This window comes from Trichomonas vaginalis (assembly GCF_026262505.1).
Source record: "Trichomonas vaginalis G3 chromosome Unknown ctg_114, whole genome shotgun sequence".
Lineage (NCBI taxonomy): Eukaryota > Parabasalia > Trichomonadida > Trichomonadidae > Trichomonas > Trichomonas vaginalis.
Window position 1 is genome coordinate 270,561 of NW_026529201.1, and position 25,057 is coordinate 295,617.

Sequence of the window (25,057 nt, forward strand, 5' to 3'; positions counted from 1 at the left end):
CAAGAAAGGTTGCAATGGAATTTTCTATGTCGGATACATATGCTCCAGAAGTTTTCATGGGATATAAGATATATTCTAACTCTGACTTAGTTCAAACAGTAACATGGGCAAACTATGAATGGTTCGCTTTGAGAAACTCAGTACAACCACAAGCTAGAGAACAAACAGACCAGTATGCAACTATTGAGAAAATAAGAAGACTTGACCCTAACGTTCCAGGAGTTTATGTTACCTTTCTGGACAAACTGCAGCAGCAGTAACCAAAAGTAAAACTGAAACTTAGAGTTCCTTTGTCATCTTTCCTCATCTTCAGGTTTTTAAGATACTTGCCAAACTGGGCAGGAAAAATTTCTATTGAACTTACTCCAAGCAAAATAACTTAGTCATTGCACCAAACAAGACCCATTCACTCTTACAGACGTAAAGGGAACAAATCAAACGTCATTCGCCGAATATTCAAAGACAAAGTTGACTTAGACTTTGGTTTCTCAAACTTCAACACTGAAGTAAACTATTATTTCAATGCTGCTGGAACTGCTTGGGACCCAGTTAAGTTCACATGCGAAAAATTTGAATGCAAGAGAATAGAAAGCAGACTTGCAGTCTATATGTTGGACCCAGATATTTCAAATGCTTTAGCTGCCAAATATATTGCAGTTCCACTTATGTTCCCTATACACCAAATATCTGTCAAAGACTTTGCAGGTGAAGTTGGAAACCAAAGTGCTGACCCAGGTGCAAGAACAGATATTGCTTTAACAACTGCAATGAAACATGCAGATACTCTGTTTGTACTGTTCAGACGAACTATAAATGACTATTCTTGTTTCTACAACCCTGGTATTAAATATTATAAACATAGATGGCAAATATTATCCAAGAGAAGAATATTCTACAGTTGAGGATATGAGGTCATACAACTTGACATTAGATGCTATGAACTTTAACAACAACTTCACAACAACCATTAACCCTGAAATGCAAAGTTTATTATGCATATGTGAAAGTATGGACTCATACAGGAGGTCAAAAAACTCAATATACAAATGGAGACCGTTCAAACTTTTGGCTTGGCATTCCATTTGCTGACTCAGAAGACTTTATGGGTGGTATTTCAACTGTTGGTACTGTACAAATACAATATACTGGTGACAGAGACGGTCCAGATGAATTGAAAGCAAAGAAGTTTACAAAAACCAATAGCACTTTTCACGGAAGATGCTCTTTTGAAGATTCGTTCGATGAAACCTGCTGGGGCTCCTCAGATTGGCATAACGACAGCTTCCATCGAGCAGATTTTGGCAGCAGGTCAGTAAGTTGTTCTTGAACTGACTTCTCTCCGTCAAATATTGACAGTACGCCGTTTTGACATAATATTGTATTATAAACTTTCCTTTAGAAATATCTGTAAGTTTTGTTGTTATATTTTTGTCAACGTCAAGAACTTTCACCATCTTCGGTTATACCAACTTTCTTTGCTTTATGAAAATTTTAGGTTCAGCAAATATTGCTATTCTATAACATTTTCCATTGTTTGTATAAAGAACTATTCTGTCAATGTATTTGTATTGTTTGTGAGTATAAACTTTGTTCTGCTTCAATTCGAAGAGATACTCAAATACGTCCATCTTTTTATTCTAAGTAAAATGTCATTTCCGAAAAATAGAAGCGTAAGTGTTTCAAAAGGTTTAATGGCGGTGGCAGATGTGAAGTTAAATTCACCAACTCAAACAAACAGTCAAAGTGTTGTTGTCAATGTCAAAGACAGAGATGTTGAAGTGGGGAAACCATACGAAGACAAAGATGGTATAACAATTGTTCCTGTAAAAGAACAACATATCCTGAAGTTAGCAGAGACTTAAGTTCTGTTGCAGATATTCGAAACGACTACCAACAACTGAAAGACAAACTTCAAACTCAGGAGAAGATTTGTCAAGCTTTAAGTATAATGTTAAACTTGGTCGAACACAACCCTGTAAAAGTGAACTCATATGTCATTGCACTCATGAAGTTTTGAAAGAACTATTGAAACTTTTGACAGAGGCAGACGATATAAACATCAAAGAAATAGAACCCGACATTAGTTGCTGTGGTGTTTCATATAATGTCATTGACAAGATATACGTTATGAAAGGAGGTGAAACGTTGAACTTAAAATATAGTTTCCCAGACGTTATAAAAATATTTGACGACCACAAATTTCATTAAAATTTATTTGCTAAGTAAAAATGTCAAAACTTCTTGAAAGATGTTTGAAGAAAAATAATATAGACTTTATTTCATGTAAAGGACTTTACACACTTTTGAACGATATGAAAGACCCTGTTTTGTTTGTTTCGTGTAGACAAAGGAAAGTTCTATGTCTTTACAAAATATTTGAACTTCTTAGACAGAGAACTTCAAGAAACGCCATGTGAAAGTTTAGATGAAGTTCTTCTCCACTTTCAGAAAACTTTTAAATATATATAAATGGCAGAAGACATAATGGTTTATACTATTACGACTAAAAACCCTGAGTCATATAATTCTATAACAACAAACTTACAAAGTCCTCAAGGACGATATTGTAAACTAACCTTAAACACAATGACGACTAAAGCTGTTTTGCTCTTTTGACACCAGAAGACTTTATTGTTGTGAATGGTAAAAAATACTCCTTTGAAGATACTTACTCAGATATACCACCAACAGGTTTTGTTGACTTATTAATACTTTACGTACGAGTGTAACATGTGCTGCAACTAGAGCAGGTTTCATTATGTTTGGATGTCCGACTGAGTTTACTATAAACGATATGAGCTATAATACAAAACTTATTTCTGGTTTTTACTACCAACACTTTCCTATAACAGGAAAAGGTGTCATACAAGGAATGTCTATTCCATTGACATTAAGCACACAATCTTATATATTGTTTCAAACTTAGGTTCAAAGTGTTATTCGAATGTCGACAGAAACTATTATGACCAAAAGATACTTATGCGTATAAACAATACTTTCTCTGCTGGTTTGCCTATCGTTCATTCGAATGCAGAATTTTCAACCTTAGTGACTCAAACACTTTGGCAAGTATAACGTTGACATTAGTTGACGCAAACTTTGTTCCTGTAAAACTTTATGTCCTATGTATTTGTCAATGACGGCAGAAAGTTTCGAATTGGAAGATGCAACTGGTGAAAGTATTGTATTACAAGAACAACTTCAACAACAAATAGCTCAAGAACAACAAATGCAACAAATGGAACAACAAAGTCAAGAATAAAAAATATTATTTTTTTATTTTTATAAAAATGTACAGAATAGATGTTTCAGATTTTTATGACTTCCAAGATTCAGAAATATGTGTCCATTTAGAGACTATAACAAAGCAGTCGAGAATTTGAAACGTTTAGTCATTTATGTCGACTCTGCCCCAGAATGTTATGTTATGAAAGAATGGGATGTTGTCTTTAACAAACCAAGAGCAACAATAGTGTCTGAACAAGAATGTAGACAGAAACTTAAGAAAATAAAAGTCGTACAAGTTGGCATGAAGATGTTAGATGCTTGGGATATCTTATTGTCAAAGTTAGAAGATTTTTCAGTTCGTGGTATAAAGTTTTATACACCTTCTCCAAACTTCTATTCTATCTTCACTGGATATAAATATGAACAAGTAGAATGGAAAGAAAATATTATAGAAGCTTGGTTAGACCATGTCAAAGAAATTATATGCAATGGAAACGAAAAGGTTTATGAGTATATCTTATGTTGGTTTGCAAACATCTTAAACATCCAAGTGCTAAAAATGAAACTGCTCTCATTATAATTGGAAAACAAGGAACAGGTAAGAACACATTCTTTACAGATATCTTATGCAAACTGTTAGAGGGCTATTCGAACCCTAATATGACAAACTTAGAAAACATCTGTGGCAGTTTAACTCCTCAATAGAGAATATGAAACTTATAGTTTGCAATGAACTTCAAAGTATAGATACAACAAAAGTTTTGAACTCAGATGCTTTGAAGAGTCTTATAACAGACAAAGTTGGAGTTGTTGAAAGAAAATATAAAGACCAAAGAGTTTGTGAAAATGTTGCAAACTTCATTATGGTTTCAAACAATGTTGTTCCGATGAAGTTAGAAAGTTCTGACAGAAGATATGTAGTTGTCAGAACGTCAGATTCTCATATGCAAGATACAGAATATTTTGACGACTTAGCAGAAACTTTGACATCTGACTTTTACAACCACTTGTTCTCATATTTTATGACATTAGATATTTCTAAGTTCAATCCAAGACAAATTCCACATACCGAAGAGAGACAAACATTGTTAGAAGCAAACAAGAGTGTATATGAACTGTTCATAGATGAACTGACTTTGTGTCATTAGATGAAAGGTCATTGTACGATTCGTATAAACAATATTGTCAAGAATATGGTTATATGGCAGCTTCTAAACGAACATTCTTGGCAAATGTCAAAGTCTTTTAGATGTTCAGAATGGTGTATATACAAAGAAAATTTTTTCTGAGTAAATTTTAAAAAAATTTTTTTTTATCCGATAGAAAAAGATGACGAAATATATTTCAGTAACAAGTAATGTCAGGACTTAAAGAAGAACTAGACCCATTCACATATTTGAATGTTTACTTCTAACATTTTGAAAGTCTTCATTCAGCAAAGTTTGGAACATCGAACCAGTTAAGTTTGCTGTCGTGACTAAAAATGGTGCGAAATTTGAAGACTTAGACATAGAAGGTTTGTTAGCAGTCAAAGAAAGTTTTGACAGAAGGTTCTCAAACCTTAAAGAAGGCAAAGCATACAAACTTGTTATACCTTATGAACCAAAGAAAGCAGACGACTATGAATATTATGAGTCTAAGATAGTTGAAGTTCAAGGTAAATTGGGTAAAAAGATTTTAGAGTCTAAGCCAGTGTTTGCCCTAAAGAGGAAGAGAACATTGACATTGACCAGAAATGTTCTAAAAAAAAAATTTTATTTTTACATATCAAATTTTTTTCTCTGGAACTGGTTCAGGTTCTTTCTTCTCTTCTACTTTTTTCTCTTTCTTTTCTCTCTTCTTCTTTTCTGGTGGAGTTATGTCAAATTTGGCGCAACCATATTTATGTAAAAGTTCTTTGTCCTTTAATAGCTCATCTATTCTGTTTTTTATTTCATCTTCAAGAACAGCGCATGTGTTTCTTTGCATTCTAAGAAGTTTTGTTGGACTTCATCTCTCCAAGAGGCGTCATCTCTGTCAACAAGTCTGTCATTGACAAATTTTAAGACTTCTCTGCTTAATGTTTTATGGTTCTTGTCATATTCCAGAAACAGAACTTTAGAACAAATTCACTTTCTTGTTTACACTATGTAAGATTTTATGGTCGACAGATGTTTTGCTGTCAAAAAGTTTGTCTCGAATATAGATAGCGAAATCGCTAGACATTTTCAAAAAGATAAAAATTTTAATTTTTCTAAAAATATGTTAGAAAAAAAGTTTGCTGACATTGACAAGAATTTGAGAATGTTTTAAACAAGAACAAGAGGAAGTTAGAAAATGCTCAGATAAAGCCTATACATGACAAGTTCTTATTTGCTCAGAATGGTATAACAGGTCTAATTGCACCCTGGGTCGGGTAAGACTTTCACTTATCTTAAAATGGCTGCACAACAAAAGAACTAGATGAGAAGAACCCATTCTATGAGTTAGTTGTTATTTGTAGTACTTCTGGTCAATTTGACCAAACCGTCAATTCGTTCAAAGATATTATAAAGAAGTCTAAGTTAGTATGTATAAAGGATACTGAGTTGTTAGATTGGATAAAGAAGTACCAAAGAAGAGTTTTGAAGTATAATGCTATAAATGAGTATATAAATTCTAAGTTTAAAGACCCAAATGAGGAATGCAGAGAATATTAGAGAAGAAACACTTCAGAAACAAACAGAAAGAGATAGAATACATTTCGAAGAAATTGCAATCTTACGATTGGAAGACTTACCCTCATAGATGTCTTCTTATCTTAGATGATTTGCTTCTCATCCTTTGTTAAAGAACAGAGAACAAGATATGTGTCGAATTCTTAAGAAGCTCAGACACTTTAACATCTCAGTCGTAATATGTGTACAGACAGCAAAGAGTTTAAGTAAGGATGTTAAAGAATACTTACTGACATAATACTTTTCCCGGATTGTCCGAAGACGATTTCATGGAACTTATGAAAGAGTCCATGGCAGGTAAGTTTGACAGACATGAACTATGGGAGAAGTACAAAGTCATACAAGACCCTCATACTTCTTTCAGAATTCATATCTACGCAAACAAAGTTCAAATTGTAAAAGTCAATAAATAAAGAGTTCATTTACTCTGCTTGTTTGAAGTTGTCAAAATACTCTGTTATTTTTTCCTTTAACAATGGCAAATCTTCTTTGAAGGTAAGAATTGTACAACCTTTAATATCATAGTGTGTTTGAGGTAACGTATCTTGAACTATTTGTTTCACATCTTCATTCGGTGTCATTGAAATCGGTAAGTTTTCGCGATAGAACCAATTTCTGTCAGATTTGTAAATCTTAGCAAGGTCGTAAAAGCTTTTGTTGTTTCTTCTGACTAAATGCAACATAACCATATCTCTGTCTTCTTCATTTTCCATCTCTTCAGTATAAATCATATACTTATAGTTCTTTTCCTTTCCTTTTGGTACCGAACGTGGTATTCTTTTCTGAATGCTTTTGTCTTTTGCTTCAAGCTTGTTTTCCATCTCTTCACGTTCTTGTCTATGATTTGTCAAGAAGTCTGTAAATATACCAAGCATAACGAGGCGAAGCCCACATTGCAACAGCATTTACAAGAAGTCTATGTAATAATATCCTCTCAAACGTTTGGCAATTTTTCACGATTTTCATAGAGTTTTGGCGACTGGGGTTTTTCTCCCACTCGCTGTTCTTCACTGTTTTCATGAGTTTTAGGCGACTGGGGTTTTTTACCTACTCGCTGTTCTTCACTGTTTTCAGAAAAAAGTATGTCTCGCTGTGCTTCGCTCAAAAGTTCTTGTGTGCTTTGGTTCCTAAACCAGTCTTTAGGAAGCTTAGTATCTGGAGCAAAACATGCTGTCAAAATACTTTGCATTTGGTACATATCGTCTTTGACCGAACGAATGAGACGTAACTGTTTGTTATACTGTATGTACTCATATTCTTCATTTATAGCTTCATGAACGATAGCAGTTGTTGTGTTCTCGTTGTTGACATATCTGTCTTTACATACAAATAAAAAAATAAATAAAAATAAACTAATTTATTTTTTCTATCTTTCACAAAAGACCAAAAATAAACGCTTTACATGTATTTTTAGCAACTTCGTCAAATAATTTTATAGCTTTATCTATCTCATCTACTTTAAACGTTTCTTTACCTTTCGTGGGCACCATACATTTTCTCAAACTTTTCGAGTAGTTCTGTTTCAGCAGCTCTCATATCATTAACGAACACAACCTTGACTCTATTGACTGTACTGTCATATCTTAGAGTTATATTATATGTCCTTCCTATCTTATATCTCTTTGTATTGAAGTCCTTCGGTTTCTGAACGATGTAAAGTAAGCCTTCACTGCAACGTTCTGAGTCGAATAAACCATATGTTATGAAGTTATATCCAACAACTGGGTCTAACCATAACAAAACTATTGGTATAAGACTTTTGTCTATAAGATATGCTGTAGTTCCATAGAATCTTACCGATATCATAAGCTCAGGATTTCTTGTCAAAATTTTCTGAGTTGAAGCAATTCTAACCCAGTCGTTTGGTCTCTTTCCAGATGGAGATAAAATGTCTGACAAAGAATATTTGTTGTATTTCTTTGAGTATCTTACGTTTAAATCACCTATTCTAACACTTTGGTGTCATTGTCTATCTTTCTAACTGTTTCAAACTCAATGTTTGTCATTTTCTGTTCTTACATACAAAATAAAAAAATAAAAAAAATAAAACTAACTTTATTTTTTCTATCTTAAGGAAATTCACGATTTTCATGAGTTTTAGGCGACTAAGTTTTTTTCCCTACTCGCTGTTCTTCACGATTTTCATGAGTTTTAGGCAAGGCCGGATTTTTCCCTACTCGCTGTTCTTCATGATTTTCATGAGTTTTAGGCAAGGCCGGATTTTTCCCTACTCGCTGTTCTTCACGATTTTCATGTGTTTTAGGCTAGACCGGTAAAAGTCGGTCTAGAGAAATTTCACGATTTTCATACGGAATCTCTTCCCTCGGTTTTCCGAGGGAAGCAATCTTATGCCATTTTACTCAGAATTTTGGTCATTTTTCAGTAAAAATAATGTTTAGGTGAAGAGGTGAGATCTCACCCGTTTTCTCACCTCATGTTTTGTCAAGACTTCTTCGTAAATGTTTTGTCAAGACTTCTTCGTAAATGTTTTGTCAAGACTTCTTCGTAAATGTTTTGTCAAGACTTCTTCGTAAATGTTTTGTCAAGACTTCATCGTAAATGTTTTGTCAAGACTTCTTCGTAAATGTTTTGTCAAGACTTCTTCGTAAATGTTTTCTCACCTCATGTTTTGTCAAAACTTCATCGTAAATGTTTTGTCAAGACTTCATCGTAAATGTTTTGTCAAAACTTCATCGTACATGTTTTCTCAAAACTTCATCGTACATGTTTTGTCAAGACTTCTTCGTAAATGTTTTGTCAAGACTTCTTCGTAAATGTTTTCTCACCTCTTGAATTTTCATGACTTCTTCGTACATGTTTTGTCAAGACTTCTTCGTAATGAGTGTAAAGGACCCAAAAATAATGTTTAGGTGAAGAGGTGAGATCTCACCTGTTTTCTCACCTGTTATTTTATAAGCGTTTTACATGAATTGTACGATGTATATTTGAAATCCTAAACAATTTCGTAGCTTCTATTTCTTCTGTCAGTACATCGAATGTTTTAACAATGCCGAAAGTTTCTTTATACTTCTTCTTGACGTCAGACAGAAGGAAATCTTCTGCTGTTGGATAGTTTATGTTCAGAAATTCTAACATGTTCATTTTATCTTCTACCGGCTTTTCTGCTTCTTTCTTTAAGTCTGCATAGTCGTTTCTCATTCTTTCTATCTCTTTGACGGAGTAGTTATATTTCCTAATTGCTGCTTTACATTTAGAACATTGTGGGTTCAACTTTGCGTTATATTCTGAAACCTTACCTGCTAAAACAACTAAGGCGTCAATGGTTTTCTTTAAATCTGAAGCAGTTGGTTTTATCTGTTCATTCCATACCTTACCTCTTCTGTCTTTATCTCTTATTTCCCAAACACATTTTGCAGCTAATGAAACAAAGTTGTCGTAGGTCTTAAACTCCCCGGATTTATATATGTCAGAAACATTCTTATATACCATGTCGCAATCTTTGTCCATAACTTTATGGTTGCAATGAAAACCAAGAAATTCATAATTTACCTTTCGTATGAATTTCTTTATTTCTACCGAGTCAGTTGCTTTGACTTCAATTTCGTCAAATTCGGGAATGGTTAGTTTTTGTTGCTGAATTTCAGGCAATTTGGGTAAATGGTCAATAATGTCCTCTATTTCATAAAGATACTGTTCATTTGTTTCATCTTTCGCACTACAGTCTAAATTACTTGTTAAAAGTTCTTGCTTTATCTTCTGGATTTCTGTTTCGAAAGTATATGAAGAAGGAATGAAGCTTTTCATCTCTACCAACATAGATGTTGGATTCATAACTAACGAGTTTGGTGAAGTTGTTGTTTGAATTGCTGTTGTGCCGATTGTTGAAATCATATTTTTATCAAAATAAAAAAAATAAATAAAAATAAATAACTTTATTTTTTATTTCGGGAAAATTCATGAAAATTCAAGAGGGTGAAAAAAGAGGTGAGAAAACGGGTGAGATCTCACCTCTTCACCTAAATTATATTTTTGTCTGATTTACGCTCATTACGTTCATGTTTGACAAAACATTTACGATGAAATCATGAAAATTCAAGAGGTTAGAAATGAGGTTAGAAAAGAGGTTAGATCTAACCTTCTACCCTAAACATTATTTTTACTGAATTTAGCAACAAAATGAACGAGGTCAGGATGTATGTTGCTGAATTCATTCATAACACCTTTGTAAGCTCATAAAATGCTTGTTTTGAGGTCGAGCCACTTTTGGCTCCACCGTATTCTTTCAACCAAAACTCAAGAATTTCCCGCATGAATTTTGTATAAAACCAACGTCGGAATTCCGGCGGTTGCTATATTTTGACAAAACATTTACGTTTAGTTTACGATGAAATCATGACAAATTCATGAGGTGAGAAAAGAGGTGAGAAAACGGGTGAGATCTCACCTCTTCACCTAAATTATATTTTTGGTCCGGGAACAACTTTCTCTCAATTGGGGCTGTGGCATAATCTTTGCGTAAACGGTTCAGACCTTCTTCGAACTCTTGGTTTCTCTTCGATTTGGATTGAGATTGGAATTGTTGGGGTGGAGCTTGCTGGAACATCCAAGGGTTGGGGCAGTAAGGCATAGGCTGAGGAGGGTAGTTCGGGAAGCCTTATGGTAGGTAGTAACCTTGAGGTGGAAATTGGTAGTAATTCGGAGGTACTTGCTGGAACTGAGGTGCAGGGGTTGGTGCTTTCGGTTCCTCTGGCTTTGGAAGGCGTTCAGGAAGAGGGACGTCGGACATTCGTTTGTGTCCTGTCGGAAGGAAGAACTTTTCCTGTCGGAAGGAAGAACTTTTCCTGTCGGAAGGAAGAACTTTTTCTGTCGGAAGGAAGAACTTTTTCTGTCGGAAGGAAGAACTTTTTCTGTCGGAAGGAAGAACTTTTTCTGAAGTTCGACCAAAAAGTTCTCAATTTTCGAAAATTTGAATGGTTTACGGACGGAAAACTGGAAAAATTTTTCCTGTCGGAAGGAAAATTTTTTTCTGTTGGAAGGAAAAACTTTTTCTGTTGGAAGGAAAATATTTTTCTGTCGGATGGAAGGACTCGGAATGCCAGAAGGATTTGACGAGGCAATTTACCTTATAGAGATAAATGAAGTTGTTAAGCAGTACTTGCGCAAGGTCATGAAGCCCAAGGTCAAGTTTACCACTATTTCTGGAAGGGCTGCCTTGAATCTCGAGACTTCGACTGGAATTCCAATTGAGGTACCAGAAAACACTCCTTTCGACGACATAAAGCAAGCAAGAAGGAAGCTCTTGTTAAGTTCCTAAACAAACGTCCTTGGATAAAAATACCAACAAGGAGAACCCCCTACCCCATATGAAATTGGCAATTCAGGTCTCTCCTTCACTTCTCTGGTCAACATTCTACATAACTACAGAAGGCGACATCCAACCAGTTCAGTAAACATTCTCATTTTAACTTCACTTTTTTTATGTTTTTTTGAAAGTGTCAAATAAATTGTTTTCATGAGTTTTCTACGATGTTAGAAAAAATGTTATTTTCTATATTTCACATTCAATACTTTCTCAGCATTTCCGTAGTTAAATATGAAAGACAATTCGAGATAAAGTCATAGTACAATGGAATAATATGTTGCACACCATTTGTTGTGAACCAATTGAAAGTCAGAGAAATGTTACTAGGTGGTTCGTAGAATTTAGAAGCAAAGTCATAAAAGTCCTTACCAATACATAGAAAACTATTGTTGCTTGAACTGAAACTTGCATGACACATAACATTTTTGAGGGTCAAACACGTTTCTATTAACTGTCAAATCTGATGGTGAAGTATAAATTTAAATGGACCATCTGGTGGTAATGGTTCGTTCTGGTTTGTAACCGAAGAATTGTGCCAAGAAGTTTGTCTACTTCCCAAAATAAAAAACTCTGTATCTCTTGGAGGGTTAATTTCAATCTTTTGAATGAAGGTGGAGTTCATCTTGTCATATTCTAGTTTCAGATAGTATGTTCCATTTAGTAAAGAGTGTATTTTTTTGAAATTCCCAATAATATTTGTTTATTTGAGTTTGAAAGTCATTTAGAGTTTTTTCAAGACTTTCGTCTGAACGAACTGTAAAGATTCTCATTTCGTCAAATTTGTCTATTAGACCATCAGAACCTTTATACTGCCCATGAAAATATACTGCGAACATAAATGCGTTAGTTTCTATTTGAAAACAAAACTCTTCTAAATCCTATTGCCTTTGCATCTGAAGGACTTTGAAGCCAACGAATTGGATAGTCAACCTGTATGCTCGGGATGAAATTTCTTCATCTGATATTGTCCTACCAGCATTTGTAAAGATATAGTCTAACGGTTTTGTATCTGCTACTTTTGTTCTTTGTTTTTCAACCTGAAGCATTTAATATATGTAAAAATATATTGTTTTAAAATGGTATGCCATATAGCTTCTTGAATTTGTTAAGAAGTATTTGAACGTTTTTTCCATCTGTATCTCTAGTGTTTACATAAGCATAGCCCGCCTTAGTAAAATATACTTGTAATTTCCTATAGTTTACACCGGTATAAAAGTAGAAAGAGTCTTGTTCTTCGCTATAGTAGTAAAACTCCAACGTATGCTTGCCATAGTCTGTAATTTCAATTGTTTCATCTTCTAGTTCGTCGACAAATTCGAATACAATATCTCCAAATTTGCCTTTGTTCTTATTGTTTCAGAACAAGTGACCCAACGTAAGTTTTCAAGTCTATTGTCGTTTCTTATACGGTTTATATGGTCTACAAAAGGTAAATTGTTAGATTCAGTATAAAATGAGTTGCAATGACAACATGTTTAAGATAGTGTTTTCCACCATCTTCATTAATAGCATATCGTTATTTCGCTCCCGTTCGCTTTAAAACTCTTTTTGTCTTTTTGTTTCTGACTTCAAATGACTCACAACAGTGAATTTCATATTTCTCATCTAACAAACAAGTTTCCCAACGGTCTGCTCCAACAAACTCAGCGTACATTTCAAATAAAATTAAAAAAATGTCACTTTTTAAAAATAAATTTTTACTTCATGCAATGTTTAACACATCGAAAGGCATGTTCATAAGACGTTCTTCTTCTAACCTCTCTAGTCTGTTTGGATAATTGGCATGTGCTGTTTCCAAATCCATTTCGTAGCGAAGACCAGCAATTTGTCATAGACTTTTATGGGTCTTCCCTTCCTATATTTAAAATTCTTCGAAACTCCAACCATATCTTTGTAACTCTGCTTTTTTTCTAGCAGACTTTCTATCCATTCTATATGGGGGCATTTTTATAAAAATAAAAAAAATGTTTTTTTTCTTTACTTTACATAACCGCCTGCTGCCATAAGTCTTTGACGCCAACCCATACCAGCTAATGAAGGTTGACTTGGTTTAGTTTCCAAACTAAACTTTGGTTTTGGTTTATCTTCAGTTTTTGGTTTTTCTTCTTCTATCGGTTTTTCGTCACTTTTCGGTTCCTCTGACTGTACCTCACCTGCAGGAACAGTTGTGTTGTCAACATCTTCATAAATATCATATGCCATTTGTTTTTGTTTTCCTTTCAACTTTTTTGTTTTTGTAAAGTTTAGAATATTTCGACTCTAAGTCAATGAGATGTTCTATAATGAACTGTTGGTCAGTGAAGTAAACTTTTCCATCTGTTTGTCTCGAAAGCTCCTTCAGACTTCAATATTTTATTTGTGAGAGTCTGTTTCTTTTTTTGAGATACTAGCCGTTCCATTTCTATGAAAGTGACTTTGTAGTTAGGGTTTGCATTTCCAGACCTGGCACTTTCTATTATTGAATTTTTCTCTTCATCTGTAAGTTCTTTGACAGGTTTTGACAATGGTTCTGAACTTTTTGTTTGTGGTGTCAAATCTACGGTTTCAACTTCTTCGGTCATTTCATCTCAGTAAAAAATTTTAGTTTGGTTTGTTTTCAACTGGTTGTTTAGGTTTTTTAAGTCGGTCTAAAACTTCCTGAGGTATAGGAAGAACTTGACAAACACGTGGTGTAACTGCTGGAAGCCGACAAATCCATCTTGAACCCATTTGTCTCAATGCTGTATTGTTCATTTCATCTCAGTAAAAAATTTTACATTCCCCACGTTTGAGGCGGTTGAGGTTGGTTATTGTTTACCCATTGTTGTGCATGGTTATATCCTCTGTTAAAGAATCTTTCACCTTGGTCCATATAGTGTCCTGCTTGTTATAGTAGTCATTTGCTTTGTTATAATAGTTTCCTGCTTGTCTTCCTACATTGTCCATCCATCCTTGAACTTTTCCTCTTGTTTCAGGATTTGGAATAAGATTTGCTGCATCTCGTGCTACATCCCAACCTTTCTGTACAGTTTGTATAATAGGTTGTGCTTTCTCTTTAAGTATACCTAATGTACTCAAAATCTTCCTTCCAACTCCAAATACACCTCTGGCTATTGTTCCCACTGCGGGCAAAAATCTAGATGCAACTCCTGCTAATGCGCCAAATAAACCCATTTCTTATGGGTTAAAAAATGACGAATCCAAACAAGGACCCCTATTTTCTAAGGCAACAAAGAAAGCACTCATGATAAAAATCTTTAGTTCAACACCAAATGCTTGGTTTATGGATATCTTGGAAAACATTCCGAGAGTTAGAACAGATGGACCTCCATACTGGTTAATATTTGTTGGTCAAAACACAAGATACTGTGAAGCCATACCATTATGGTCCAAAAATATTTTAGATGTGAAAACTGCTTTGACAATATTCGTTGACAAATACCATCCAACAAAACTGACATCTGACTGTGAAAGTTCTTTCAAATCAAGATGATGTAAAAAACTATCTGCGTTCAAAAAATGTAAACCAATATTCATTGTCGACCAAAACCATTCTGCTCTTGGTGTCATTGACGGTTGTATAAAAATGTTAAGAGACTTAAACCAACCACAAGGTGGTGAAGCAAATGAAATGTCATATGACGACAAGTATAGACACTTCTCCCAGGCAAAGATGAGACAAGTTTTAAATATTTACAATAACCGTAAACAAAAAGGTTTGGGAAACCACTCCCCCGAAGAAATGAAAAACAACCCTGACTTAGAGAAAGACTATATATTTAATAATTTAGTCAAAAGAGACAAACAAGAAAGAATGCCGGGCTTCAAACTTCAGAAAGGTGACAAAGTAAAAATAGAAATACCTAAACGCGACCCATATGAAAATACTATTGACTATGACAACAATGGGAACTCGACAGGTACTCACATTCGTGTTCGTAAAAATAGAAGAAAGTATACAAGAGAATATTATGAAGTTTTAGGCAACATGGCAAATGTACACACTGCAAGCAGAAGATAAAACTACTATTGTCAGACCTCGTTTCAAACTTGTCAAAGTTCAAGGTGGTATACTTTCAAAGACAGTTCCTAACAAATATAAGACAACTCCTGACGAATATGCTAAAGAAGTTGAAAATGACGACTAAGCAATTCTATACCATGCGTAAACTGTCATGTAAGGTGCATGTATTCTTTACTTTGTCCCGTTGTTTGTGTATATCCTGAAACGCGATGTGTATGGTTTCCATCTCCCTGAGTGTTTACACCCAGAAACAATTTATAGCAAACTGAACGTCGTCTTTAACATCATATCCTTTACCTTTTTTCATTGCTGACCAATCCCAAAATTTATGCTTATGCCAACCTGCTTGAGATGTACTTAAATCTATGTAGTGACTGTGTGCAGGTAAATTTTCACCTGAAATCGTTTTACTTCCACCTGTTTCCTTTGAAGAGTTTGCACAATACAAAAACCTGTCGACTATTTGAGTCCAAGTTCCAAAACCCAGAACTGTTTCTGGTCTGGTAGAGTTCATTGACGTATAAATAGAGCCTATAGGATATAATGTTTGAAGTATTTCTGTCTTTAATGTTTGAAGCTCTGTTTTGTCTGCTTTCTTGTCATATAAATCTTGAGCAGTGAATTTAATATTATGTTCATCCTTCATGACATAAACATCTTTACATCTAATGTTTCTCATCGTCGTTATGTCGTCATCCGATGTTAAACCTTGTGGAAAGTTAGGAGGTTTACAATATAATACATCCCCATCAGTTACGTCAACCGTTCCTTCAATACTTTCTATAGCAACAGTTGTAAAACTTGTATGTGTATGGTTCTTGTCTGCTTTCTTCTCAAGGCTAACGTTTAAGTCTGTTATTTCAGAAGATGTATGTGTATGTCCAACGGCACTTTTACTGTTTAAGGTTTCTTGTAAGTTTGTAATATTTGCAATGGTATGTGTATGTCCAACGTCACTTTTCCTGTTTAAGGTTTCTTGTAAGTTTGTAATATTTGCAATAGTATGTGTATGTCCAACGGCACTTTTCCTGTTTAAGGTTTCTTGTAAGTTTGTAATATCAGATATAGAATGTATATGAGTCTTTTTAGAATATTCGTTTTCAGCTCTTGTCACTTCACTTGACATTTTATTGTCAACATATGTTTTGTCTGCTAGTTCAGGATGAGTATGTTCTTTTGTTGCATAAGCATTGTTAGCTCTTTCTTCTTCTTTTGCTATTGCATCGTCTACATATTCTTTGTCAGCTTTGTTGTCAATATCTGCTTTCAAAAGAAGTTCATTTATAGGTTTCTCGTTTAAAGTTCCTTTTGTTGGATTTATACAGACAGTATGGTTCTTATTGTCTTGAAACAGAAACTCATCTGTCATTGGGTTTAATGTCAGTTTTAAGTTTCCTTCTTTCAATGACTCAGATATCTTAGAATAGTTTGAAAAGTTTGTTGTGTTCTTATTTAGAGCTTGCATAATGAGTTGTCGGTTGTGTTGTATTTCTCTTATGGAAGCAATATCTTTCGACATTTTTATTCTAGATAAAATATGCTTCCAATAGAAAAAGAAAATTCAAGAGTTGCTACAACTAAACCATTAGATGAACTTTTTACTAATGTCGGTCAAAAGTATGAGACAGAGACCGTAAAGCATGAAGGCTATCGTTTTGACTACCCATTAAGATGGCTAAGAGACCCATCTGTCACAAAAGCTATTGGCTTTCGTAGAATAAAATTTGTGTCTGTAGAAGATAAAAGTTTTCCATTTATTGTAAAGTTTCATATAGATTATATATCTGAAGGGAAACGAAAAATGTGGGAAGAAATTGAGCTAATACAAGTTGACCTTTCATCTTCTCTACAGACTGCGTTAAAAAATATAGAAGATAAAATAAATTCATGTTATGCAAAATATGCTGATGAATATGCAAATACCGAGAGCACACTTTATGTGAGAATTGTATATGACAAACAAAATTCACAAGTGTCATTTCAAATCTACGAAAAACAATCCAAATAAAGACGAACAAATATATACAGAATTCACTGCAATGTCATGGTATTATTTGCAAAGAATGTTAAATCAGAAAGTCAAACTTCCTTTAGCAAATATTTACAGTCGATATGCAAGAGATGAACCATATTTATTTAAAGATGTTTTCGACCAGCTGCTATTATTGTTCATGCTTCATTTTCTGGCGCTCAAAACTCTTTCTTATGCTTGGCAAATGACTTTTACGAAAAACCTACAAAGTTATACGAACCACCAAGTGGAAGTATTTCAGACTTTCAAGTATGGTTTACTACAGATGGAAGAAAAAGAATAATTCCATTATACCATGCGTTTTACTTAGAACTTAGTTTCATATACAACTACTATCGAACGGTAAAAATATAATTTTTTAATACGGTTGAGGTGTTGGATTTGGTTGCCAACTTGACTGTGGTGCAGGTTCAGGCTGTTGTATAACAGGAGCTTGTTCTTCTGGTTCAGGGTCTTTAGGTATAATACCAACAAACTGACCTACTCTTTTACCAATATTTTTGACTCCGTTCCAAATTCCTCTTCCTACGGTTTTTATTCCATTCCATATACCTCTTCCAACATTTCGAAAGAAGTTTCCAATACTACTGAAGAAACCCATTTTACTATATGTAAAAATCTAATGTCCGCCTAGTCTCTTACGTTTCCTGTTGAGTTCCATAGCATTCTTTAACTGGAGCTCATACATTCTGTTTCTCCTCTGGTAGAAAACATATTCTGGGTCAACTCCTGTGTTCGCGTCATCTGCATAAAGTTGTTTATATCCCACTTCAGGGTTTGTATAAAACTCTTTCCATCTCATATTTGCATACCATGGTGGCAAACCTAACGCAGCGTCATTTGACATGGCAGTTTGCATTTGTACATCTGTTGGCACTTGACCATAGTTTGCCATTGCAGTTTGTATTCTAACTTCATTTGGAATATTCTCTGGGTTTGGTTGTCCAGGTTGCTGTGCATTCGCTAAGTTCTGTGCGTCCATTTAATATTAGATAAAAATATCTCTTACGAGTACATATACTGAACATTTGCAGGCATTGGTTCATCTTCATATTCTCTGTACTTTTCTGCCACGTCAAATAAATAAATGACACAATGGAAAAAACCTAAAACAAGTAGTCCTATTTCAAACCACATTTACTTACTAATAAAATTTCTTTATTGTGACACTTTCTCCAGTTTATAGGACCTCTCTCATATTCTATCTTGTCATATATAAACTCATAGTCATGTATGTCCTCTAACCATCTCATAACGGTTTCCAAACCACTTTTATCGGATGTAAAGTAAAAGCATGGATGGTTATGTATAACGTCTAAAGTTTCTAAAGAGTCTCTCAAAGTCCAATCTACTTGGTATTGAAAATCCCATGTGTTATAGAACGGCGGGTCCACTATAAAGAAAACATTTTCCTTGTCTTTATATTTTTCATACAACTCTGTCCAATGACATCTCACAAACTCTATACCCTCAATATATTTTTCTATGTCCTCTTTGAAAACATTTGTATAGTTAAGATATAAAACTTTTGACATAAGTGTTTCAATGTCATGAACTCTTATAGAACCACTATATAATAGTCTAGCAGATATACTATCCCAGTCTATATATTCTGCTTTTTTCAAAACCTCTCTCACAATATTTTTCTTATCTAATGGTATACGTTCCATCTTACCTATAGGTATCTTTTCTTTTAACTCTTTCAATATATTGTTTGTGTCTGGTATATGTTTGAGACGGTCCATATAGTTGTCGAAGTCATTGCATATAATCTTTGAGTCTGGGAATATTATATGACATAAATGGGATATATAGAAACTTCCACCGAACAAATCTACAAATGTTAGACCATTCGGTAGTTTCTTAAGTTCTCTCAATATAATATCTTTACATCTACTCTTATTTCCAAAGAACGGTAACGGTGGTTTTGTAAAATTCATTTATATATAATAATAAAAATGTTTTTACCTGAAAAGTGACAGAAAAGTGACAAAACATGAAAACATATATAATTTGTGAAAAGTGAAACATTATATAATGTTTTCGACCCAGAAGACTAACAATTTTCCGAATAAAAACTTCATTTATACTAAACATCTTCAGGGCTAGAGGGCGCAACGCGCCTGGAAGCCTTCCCAATAAAAACTTCATTTATACTAATCATCTTCAGGGCTAGAAGGCACGAAGTGCCTGGAAGCCCCACTACCTTTTTTTTTTTTTTATTTAATATATTTTTAGTTAAATAGTCACTATTTTCACAATTTTTATTATTAATTACTGAACTAAACAGGTTTCAAATAGAAAGAGTATAAAAGATAAGTGTTTTTCTACATGTGTTTCGATAAGAATTATAATAATTGATGGTTTTTACAGCCAAATTTATTTTATTATTTAAATTTCAATGAAAAAAGATAAGAATTTTTTAATAAAAAATTTTTATTAAGAATTTTTTTGTAAAATTGACACTGGGATGACGATAGGGCTGGGATCTTATCCACCCCGTTCATTTGGGAAAATTGCAGATCTATAGTTAAAAATTAAGATGCGTTTAAAAAATCGGGAAAAAATTCTTTTGTTTTATTTTTAATTTTTCAACCGATAAAACTTTTTAGAAAAACTCCAAATTCCAAGAAATGCTTAGATTCAATATGAAGAACATATTCATACAGTCATTTCGGTTCAAATTTCAATTTTCAAATCGAACAAAGCTGCGAATTTGAATACTTTACAAAATTTTGAAACGTCTTTTCCCGAATGAATATTGAGTTTCAAGCTGGACAAGCTATAGCAAAACTAATCCTTATGACCCACTCTATCATTTTGGTTTTTTTTGCAAAACGTGGGTAACACCCATCTCATAACACATTTTTTGCAAAATTTGGTAAAATCCGTGTAAATGCTCAGATACATGTGGCCAATAATATTTGAATACTGACAGGTCCGGATATTAGGTTTAAATAGCTGATTTAATTCGAAATATGAAAAAAGATGAAATCTCAATGGAATATATAGTAAAAGAATCAGTATGAATGGTTATATGATTTTGATAAAAGAAAACTGAATGAAATAGAACAAAATTTGAATCTCAAAATTTAAAAGTAAATAGAGAAGAAAAAGTGGCTTTAGGGGTTTTATGATAGGTTATTGTCGGGTATTAGAAGTGAACGTGTTGAAAAGATATATTCAGTTAATATGAGACAAAATTAAAACAAGAAAAGTGCATAATGCACTCTTGTCGGTCGAAGTTCCGCAATCGTATTCTAATTGCGGAAGATTGTCTCATTCTGGAAGACATTGTCTATGCAAGTCTCCAGAATGACACATTCATACACAATCTTCTTCTGATTGTGTATCTTTTGTCAACAAAGTGCAACAGTGCACTGTTATTGTGTGCTATGTGTCATTGTGGGAGACATTGTCTATGCAAGTCTCCCAGAATGACACATTCATACACAATCTTCTTCTGATTGTGTATCTTTTGTCAACAAAGTGCAACAGTGCACTGTTATTGTGTGCTATGTGTCATTGTGGGAGACATTGTCTATGCAAGTCTCCCAGAATGACACATTCATACACAATCTTCAATTCTTGTTTTAATTTTGTCTCATATTAACTGAATATATCTTTTCAACACGTTCACTTCTAATACCCGACAATAACCTATCATAAAACCCCTAAAGCCACTTTTTCTTCTCTATTTACTTTTAAATTCTGAGATTCAAATTTTGTTCTATTTCATTCAGTTTTCTTTTATCAAAATCATATAACCATTCATACTGATTCTTAATTTACTATATTCCATTGAGATTTCATCTTTTTTCATATTTCGAATTAAATCAGCTATTTAAACCTAATATCCGGACCTGTCAGTATTCAAATATTATTGGCCACATGTATCTGAGCATTTACACGGATTTTACCAAATTTTGCAAAAAATGTGTTATGAGATGGGTGTTACCCACGTTTTGCAAAAAAAACCAAAATGATAGAGTGGGTCATAAGGATTAGTTTTGCTATAGCTTGTCCGGCTTGAAACTCAATATTCATTCGGGAAAAGACGTTTCAAAATTTTGTAAAGTATTCAAATTCGCAGCTTTGTTCGATTTGAAAATTGAAATTTGAACCGAAATGACTGTATGAATATGTTCTTCATATTGAATCTAAGCATTTCTTGGAATTTGGAGTTTTTCTAAAAAGTTTTATCGGTTGAAAAATTAAAAATAAAACAAAAGAATTTTTTCCCGATTTTTTAAACGCATCTTAATTTTTAACGGACGAAGGAGTATTTGATCAAAGTTCAATAAGGCTATCACACTATATTATAGTTAGCTTGCAAAGTAAGCAATATAATCTGGAATTTAAGAATGATATAAAATTTGATAATATAATTTTTGTGTGATTAAGTATTTAATATGAAAACATTAAATTTCATTAGGAATATTTAAATGCTGTTATGACGGTAAAGGATAATAGTTGAGAAAACATAGATTAGAAAAATTTGCGAATGATTGTGAGGAATAAGTGTTTCAGTAGGTTGGGATTCGATACGTGTAATAGGAAGAAAATGAGGATAAGATTGAAATTGTATTTATGAATAGTTTTAATAGAGTGTAAGAACATTTGAGAAGAATGTGTCATTCTGGGAGACTTGCATAGACAATGTCTCCCACAATGACACATAGCACACAATAACAGTGCACTGTTGCACTTTGTTGACAAAAGATACACAATCAGAAGAAGATTGTGTATGAATGTGTCATTCTGGGAGACTTGCATAGACAATGTCTCCCACAATGACACATAGCACACAATAACAGTGCACTGTTGCACTTTGTTGACAAAAGATACACAATCAGAAGAAGATTGTGTATGAATGTGTCATTCTGGGAGACTTGCATAGACAATGTCTCCCAAAATGACACATATAGATAAATAAAAGCATAATATGCTATTTTGTGTTTCAAAGTATTACAAAATGATTCTTCTCAAAGTTGCTCAGTGAACAACAAACACTTGTTATTGTTTATAATTCAAGTGAATGTTGTACACAAAGACAACAATTGTCTATCAATTGTTGTCTTTGATTCAACTTTGACAAGAATCACAAATGATTCTTCTCAAAGTTGCTCAGTGAACAACAAACACTTGTTATTGTTTATAATTCAAGTGAATGTTGTACACAAAGACAACAATTGTCTATCAATTGTTGTCTTTGATTCAACTTTGACAAGAATCACAAATGATTCTTCTCAAAGTTGCTCAGTGAACAACAAACACTTGTTATTGTTTATAATTCAAGTGAATGTTGTACACAAAGACAACAATTGTCTATCAATTGTTGTCTTTGATTCAACTTTGACAAGAATCACAAATGATTCTTCTCAAAGTTGCTCAGTGAACAACAAACACTTGTTATTGTTTATAATTCAAGTGAATGTTGTACACAAAGACAACAATTGTCTATCAATTGTTGTCTTTGATTCAACTTTGACAAGAATCACAAATGATTCTTCTCAAAGTTGCTCAGTGAACAACAAACACTTGTTATTGTTTATAATTCAAGTGAATGTTGTACACAAAGACAACAATTGTCTATCAATTGTTGTCTTTGATTCAACTTTGACAAGAATCACAAATGATTCTTCTCAAAGTTGCTCAGTGAACAACAAACACTTGTTATTGTTTATAATTCAAGTGAATGTTGTACACAAAGACAACAATTGTCTATCAATTGTTGTCTTTGATTCAACTTTGACAAGAATCACAAATGATTCTTCTCAAAGTTGCTCAGTGAACAACAAACACTTGTTATTGTTTATAATTCAAGTGAATGTTGTACACAAAGACAACAATTGTCTATCAATTGTTGTCTTTGATTCAACTTTGACAAGAATCACAAATGATTCTTCTCAAAGTTGCTCAGTGAACAACAAACACTTGTTATTGTTTATAATTCAAGTGAATGTTGTACACAAAGACAACAATTGTCTATCAATTGTTGTCTTTGATTCAACTTTGACAAGAATCACAAATGATTCTTCTCAAAGTTGCTCAGTGAACAACAAACACTTGTTATTGTTTATAATTCAAGTGAATGTTGTACACAAAGACAACAATTGTCTATCAATTGTTGTCTTTGATTCAACTTTGACAAGAATCACAAATGATTCTTCTCAAAGTTGCTCAGTGAACAACAAACACTTGTTATTGTTTATAATTCAAGTGAATGTTGTACACAAAGACAACAATTGTCTATCAATTGTTGTCTTTGATTCAACTTTGACAAGAATCACAAATGATTCTTCTCAAAGTTGCTCAGTGAACAACAAACACTTGTTATTGTTTATAATTCAAGTGAATGTTGTACACAAAGACAACAATTGTCTATCAATTGTTGTCTTTGATTCAACTTTGACAAGAATCACAAATGATTCTTCTCAAAGTTGCTCAGTGAACAACAAACACTTGTTATTGTTTATAATTCAAGTGAATGTTGTACACAAAGACAACAATTGTCTATCAATTGTTGTCTTTGATTCAACTTTGACAAGAATCACAAATGATTCTTCTCAAAGTTGCTCAGTGAACAACAAACACTTGTTATTGTTTATAATTCAAGTGAATGTTGTACACAAAGACAACAATTGTCTATCAATTGTTGTCTTTGATTCAACTTTGACAAGAATCACAAATGATTCTTCTCAAAGTTGCTCAGTGAACAACAAACACTTGTTATTGTTTATAATTCAAGTGAATGTTGTACACAAAGACAACAATTGTCTATCAATTGTTGTCTTTGATTCAACTTTGACAAGAATCACAAATGATTCTTCTCAAAGTTGCTCAGTGAACAACAAACACTTGTTATTGTTTATAATTCAAGTGAATGTTGTACACAAAGACAACAATTGTCTATCAATTGTTGTCTTTGATTCAACTTTGACAAGAATCACAAATGATTCTTCTCAAAGTTGCTCAGTGAACAACAAACACTTGTTATTGTTTATAATTCAAGTGAATGTTGTACACAAAGACAACAATTGTCTATCAATTGTTGTCTTTGATTCAACTTTGACAAGAATCACAAATGATTCTTCTCAAAGTTGCTCAGTGAACAACAAACACTTGTTATTGTTTATAATTCAAGTGAATGTTGTACACAAAGACAACAATTGTCTATCAATTGTTGTCTTTGATTCAACTTTGACAAGAATCACAAATGATTCTTCTCAAAGTTGCTCAGTGAACAACAAACACTTGTTATTGTTTATAATTCAAGTGAATGTTGTACACAAAGACAACAATTGTCTATCAATTGTTGTCTTTGATTCAACTTTGACAAGAATCACAAATGATTCTTCTCAAAGTTGCTCAGTGAACAACAAACACTTGTTATTGTTTATAATTCAAGTGAATGTTGTACACAAAGACAACAATTGTCTATCAATTGTTGTCTTTGATTCAACTTTGACAAGAATCACAAATGATTCTTCTCAAAGTTGCTCAGTGAACAACAAACACTTGTTATTGTTTATAATTCAAGTGAATGTTGTACACAAAGACAACAATTGTCTATCAATTGTTGTCTTTGATTCAACTTTGACAAGAATCACAAATGATTCTTCTCAAAGTTGCTCAGTGAACAACAAACACTTGTTATTGTTTATAATTCAAGTGAATGTTGTACACAAAGACAACAATTGTCTATCAATTGTTGTCTTTGATTCAACTTTGACAAGAATCACAAATGATTCTTCTCAAAGTTGCTCAGTGAA

General features: G+C 33.3%; 4 protein-coding genes and 4 pseudogenes across 8 annotated transcripts, besides 1 other annotated feature; 2 read left to right on the top strand and 6 right to left on the bottom strand.

Moving 5' to 3' along the window:
* Positions 1–16,520: part of a mobile genetic element that runs on past the window's edge.
* Positions 3,291–4,332, top strand: TVAGG3_1075770 (annotated as a pseudogene). The gene has a single exon. A coding segment is annotated over exon 1 (1,042 nt).
* TVAGG3_1075780 lies at positions 6,378–7,235 on the bottom strand (annotated as a pseudogene). Its single transcript has one exon. A coding segment is annotated over exon 1 (858 nt).
* TVAGG3_1075790 lies at positions 7,323–7,730 on the bottom strand (annotated as a pseudogene). Its single transcript has one exon. A coding segment is annotated over exon 1 (408 nt).
* TVAGG3_1075800 (organellar and viral DNA polymerase type B) lies at positions 8,835–9,776 on the bottom strand (the record flags this gene model as incomplete). Its single annotated transcript, XM_051256513.1, has 1 exon — positions 8,835–9,776. The coding sequence occupies one exon, from the start codon at positions 9,774–9,776 to the stop codon at positions 8,835–8,837; it is 942 nt and encodes a 313-aa protein (XP_051076289.1).
* Positions 10,540–10,671, bottom strand: TVAGG3_1075810 (uncharacterized protein; the record flags this gene model as incomplete). The annotated part of the gene is made up of 1 exon (XM_051256514.1): positions 10,540–10,671. The coding sequence occupies one exon, from the start codon at positions 10,669–10,671 to the stop codon at positions 10,540–10,542; it is 132 nt and encodes a 43-aa protein (XP_051076290.1).
* TVAGG3_1075820 lies at positions 10,963–11,335 on the top strand (annotated as a pseudogene). The gene has a single exon. A coding segment is annotated over exon 1 (373 nt).
* Positions 13,828–13,980, bottom strand: TVAGG3_1075830 (uncharacterized protein; the record flags this gene model as incomplete). Its single annotated transcript, XM_051256515.1, has 1 exon — positions 13,828–13,980. The coding sequence occupies one exon, from the start codon at positions 13,978–13,980 to the stop codon at positions 13,828–13,830; it is 153 nt and encodes a 50-aa protein (XP_051076291.1).
* A 1,381-nt stretch (positions 16,521–17,901) lies between the features above and the next one.
* On the bottom strand, positions 17,902–18,264 carry TVAGG3_1075840 (uncharacterized protein; the record flags this gene model as incomplete). Its single annotated transcript, XM_051256516.1, has 1 exon — positions 17,902–18,264. One exon carries the CDS (start codon positions 18,262–18,264, stop codon positions 17,902–17,904), a length of 363 nt encoding a protein of 120 aa, XP_051076292.1.
* Between the last annotated feature and the right edge of the window lie 6,793 nt (positions 18,265–25,057).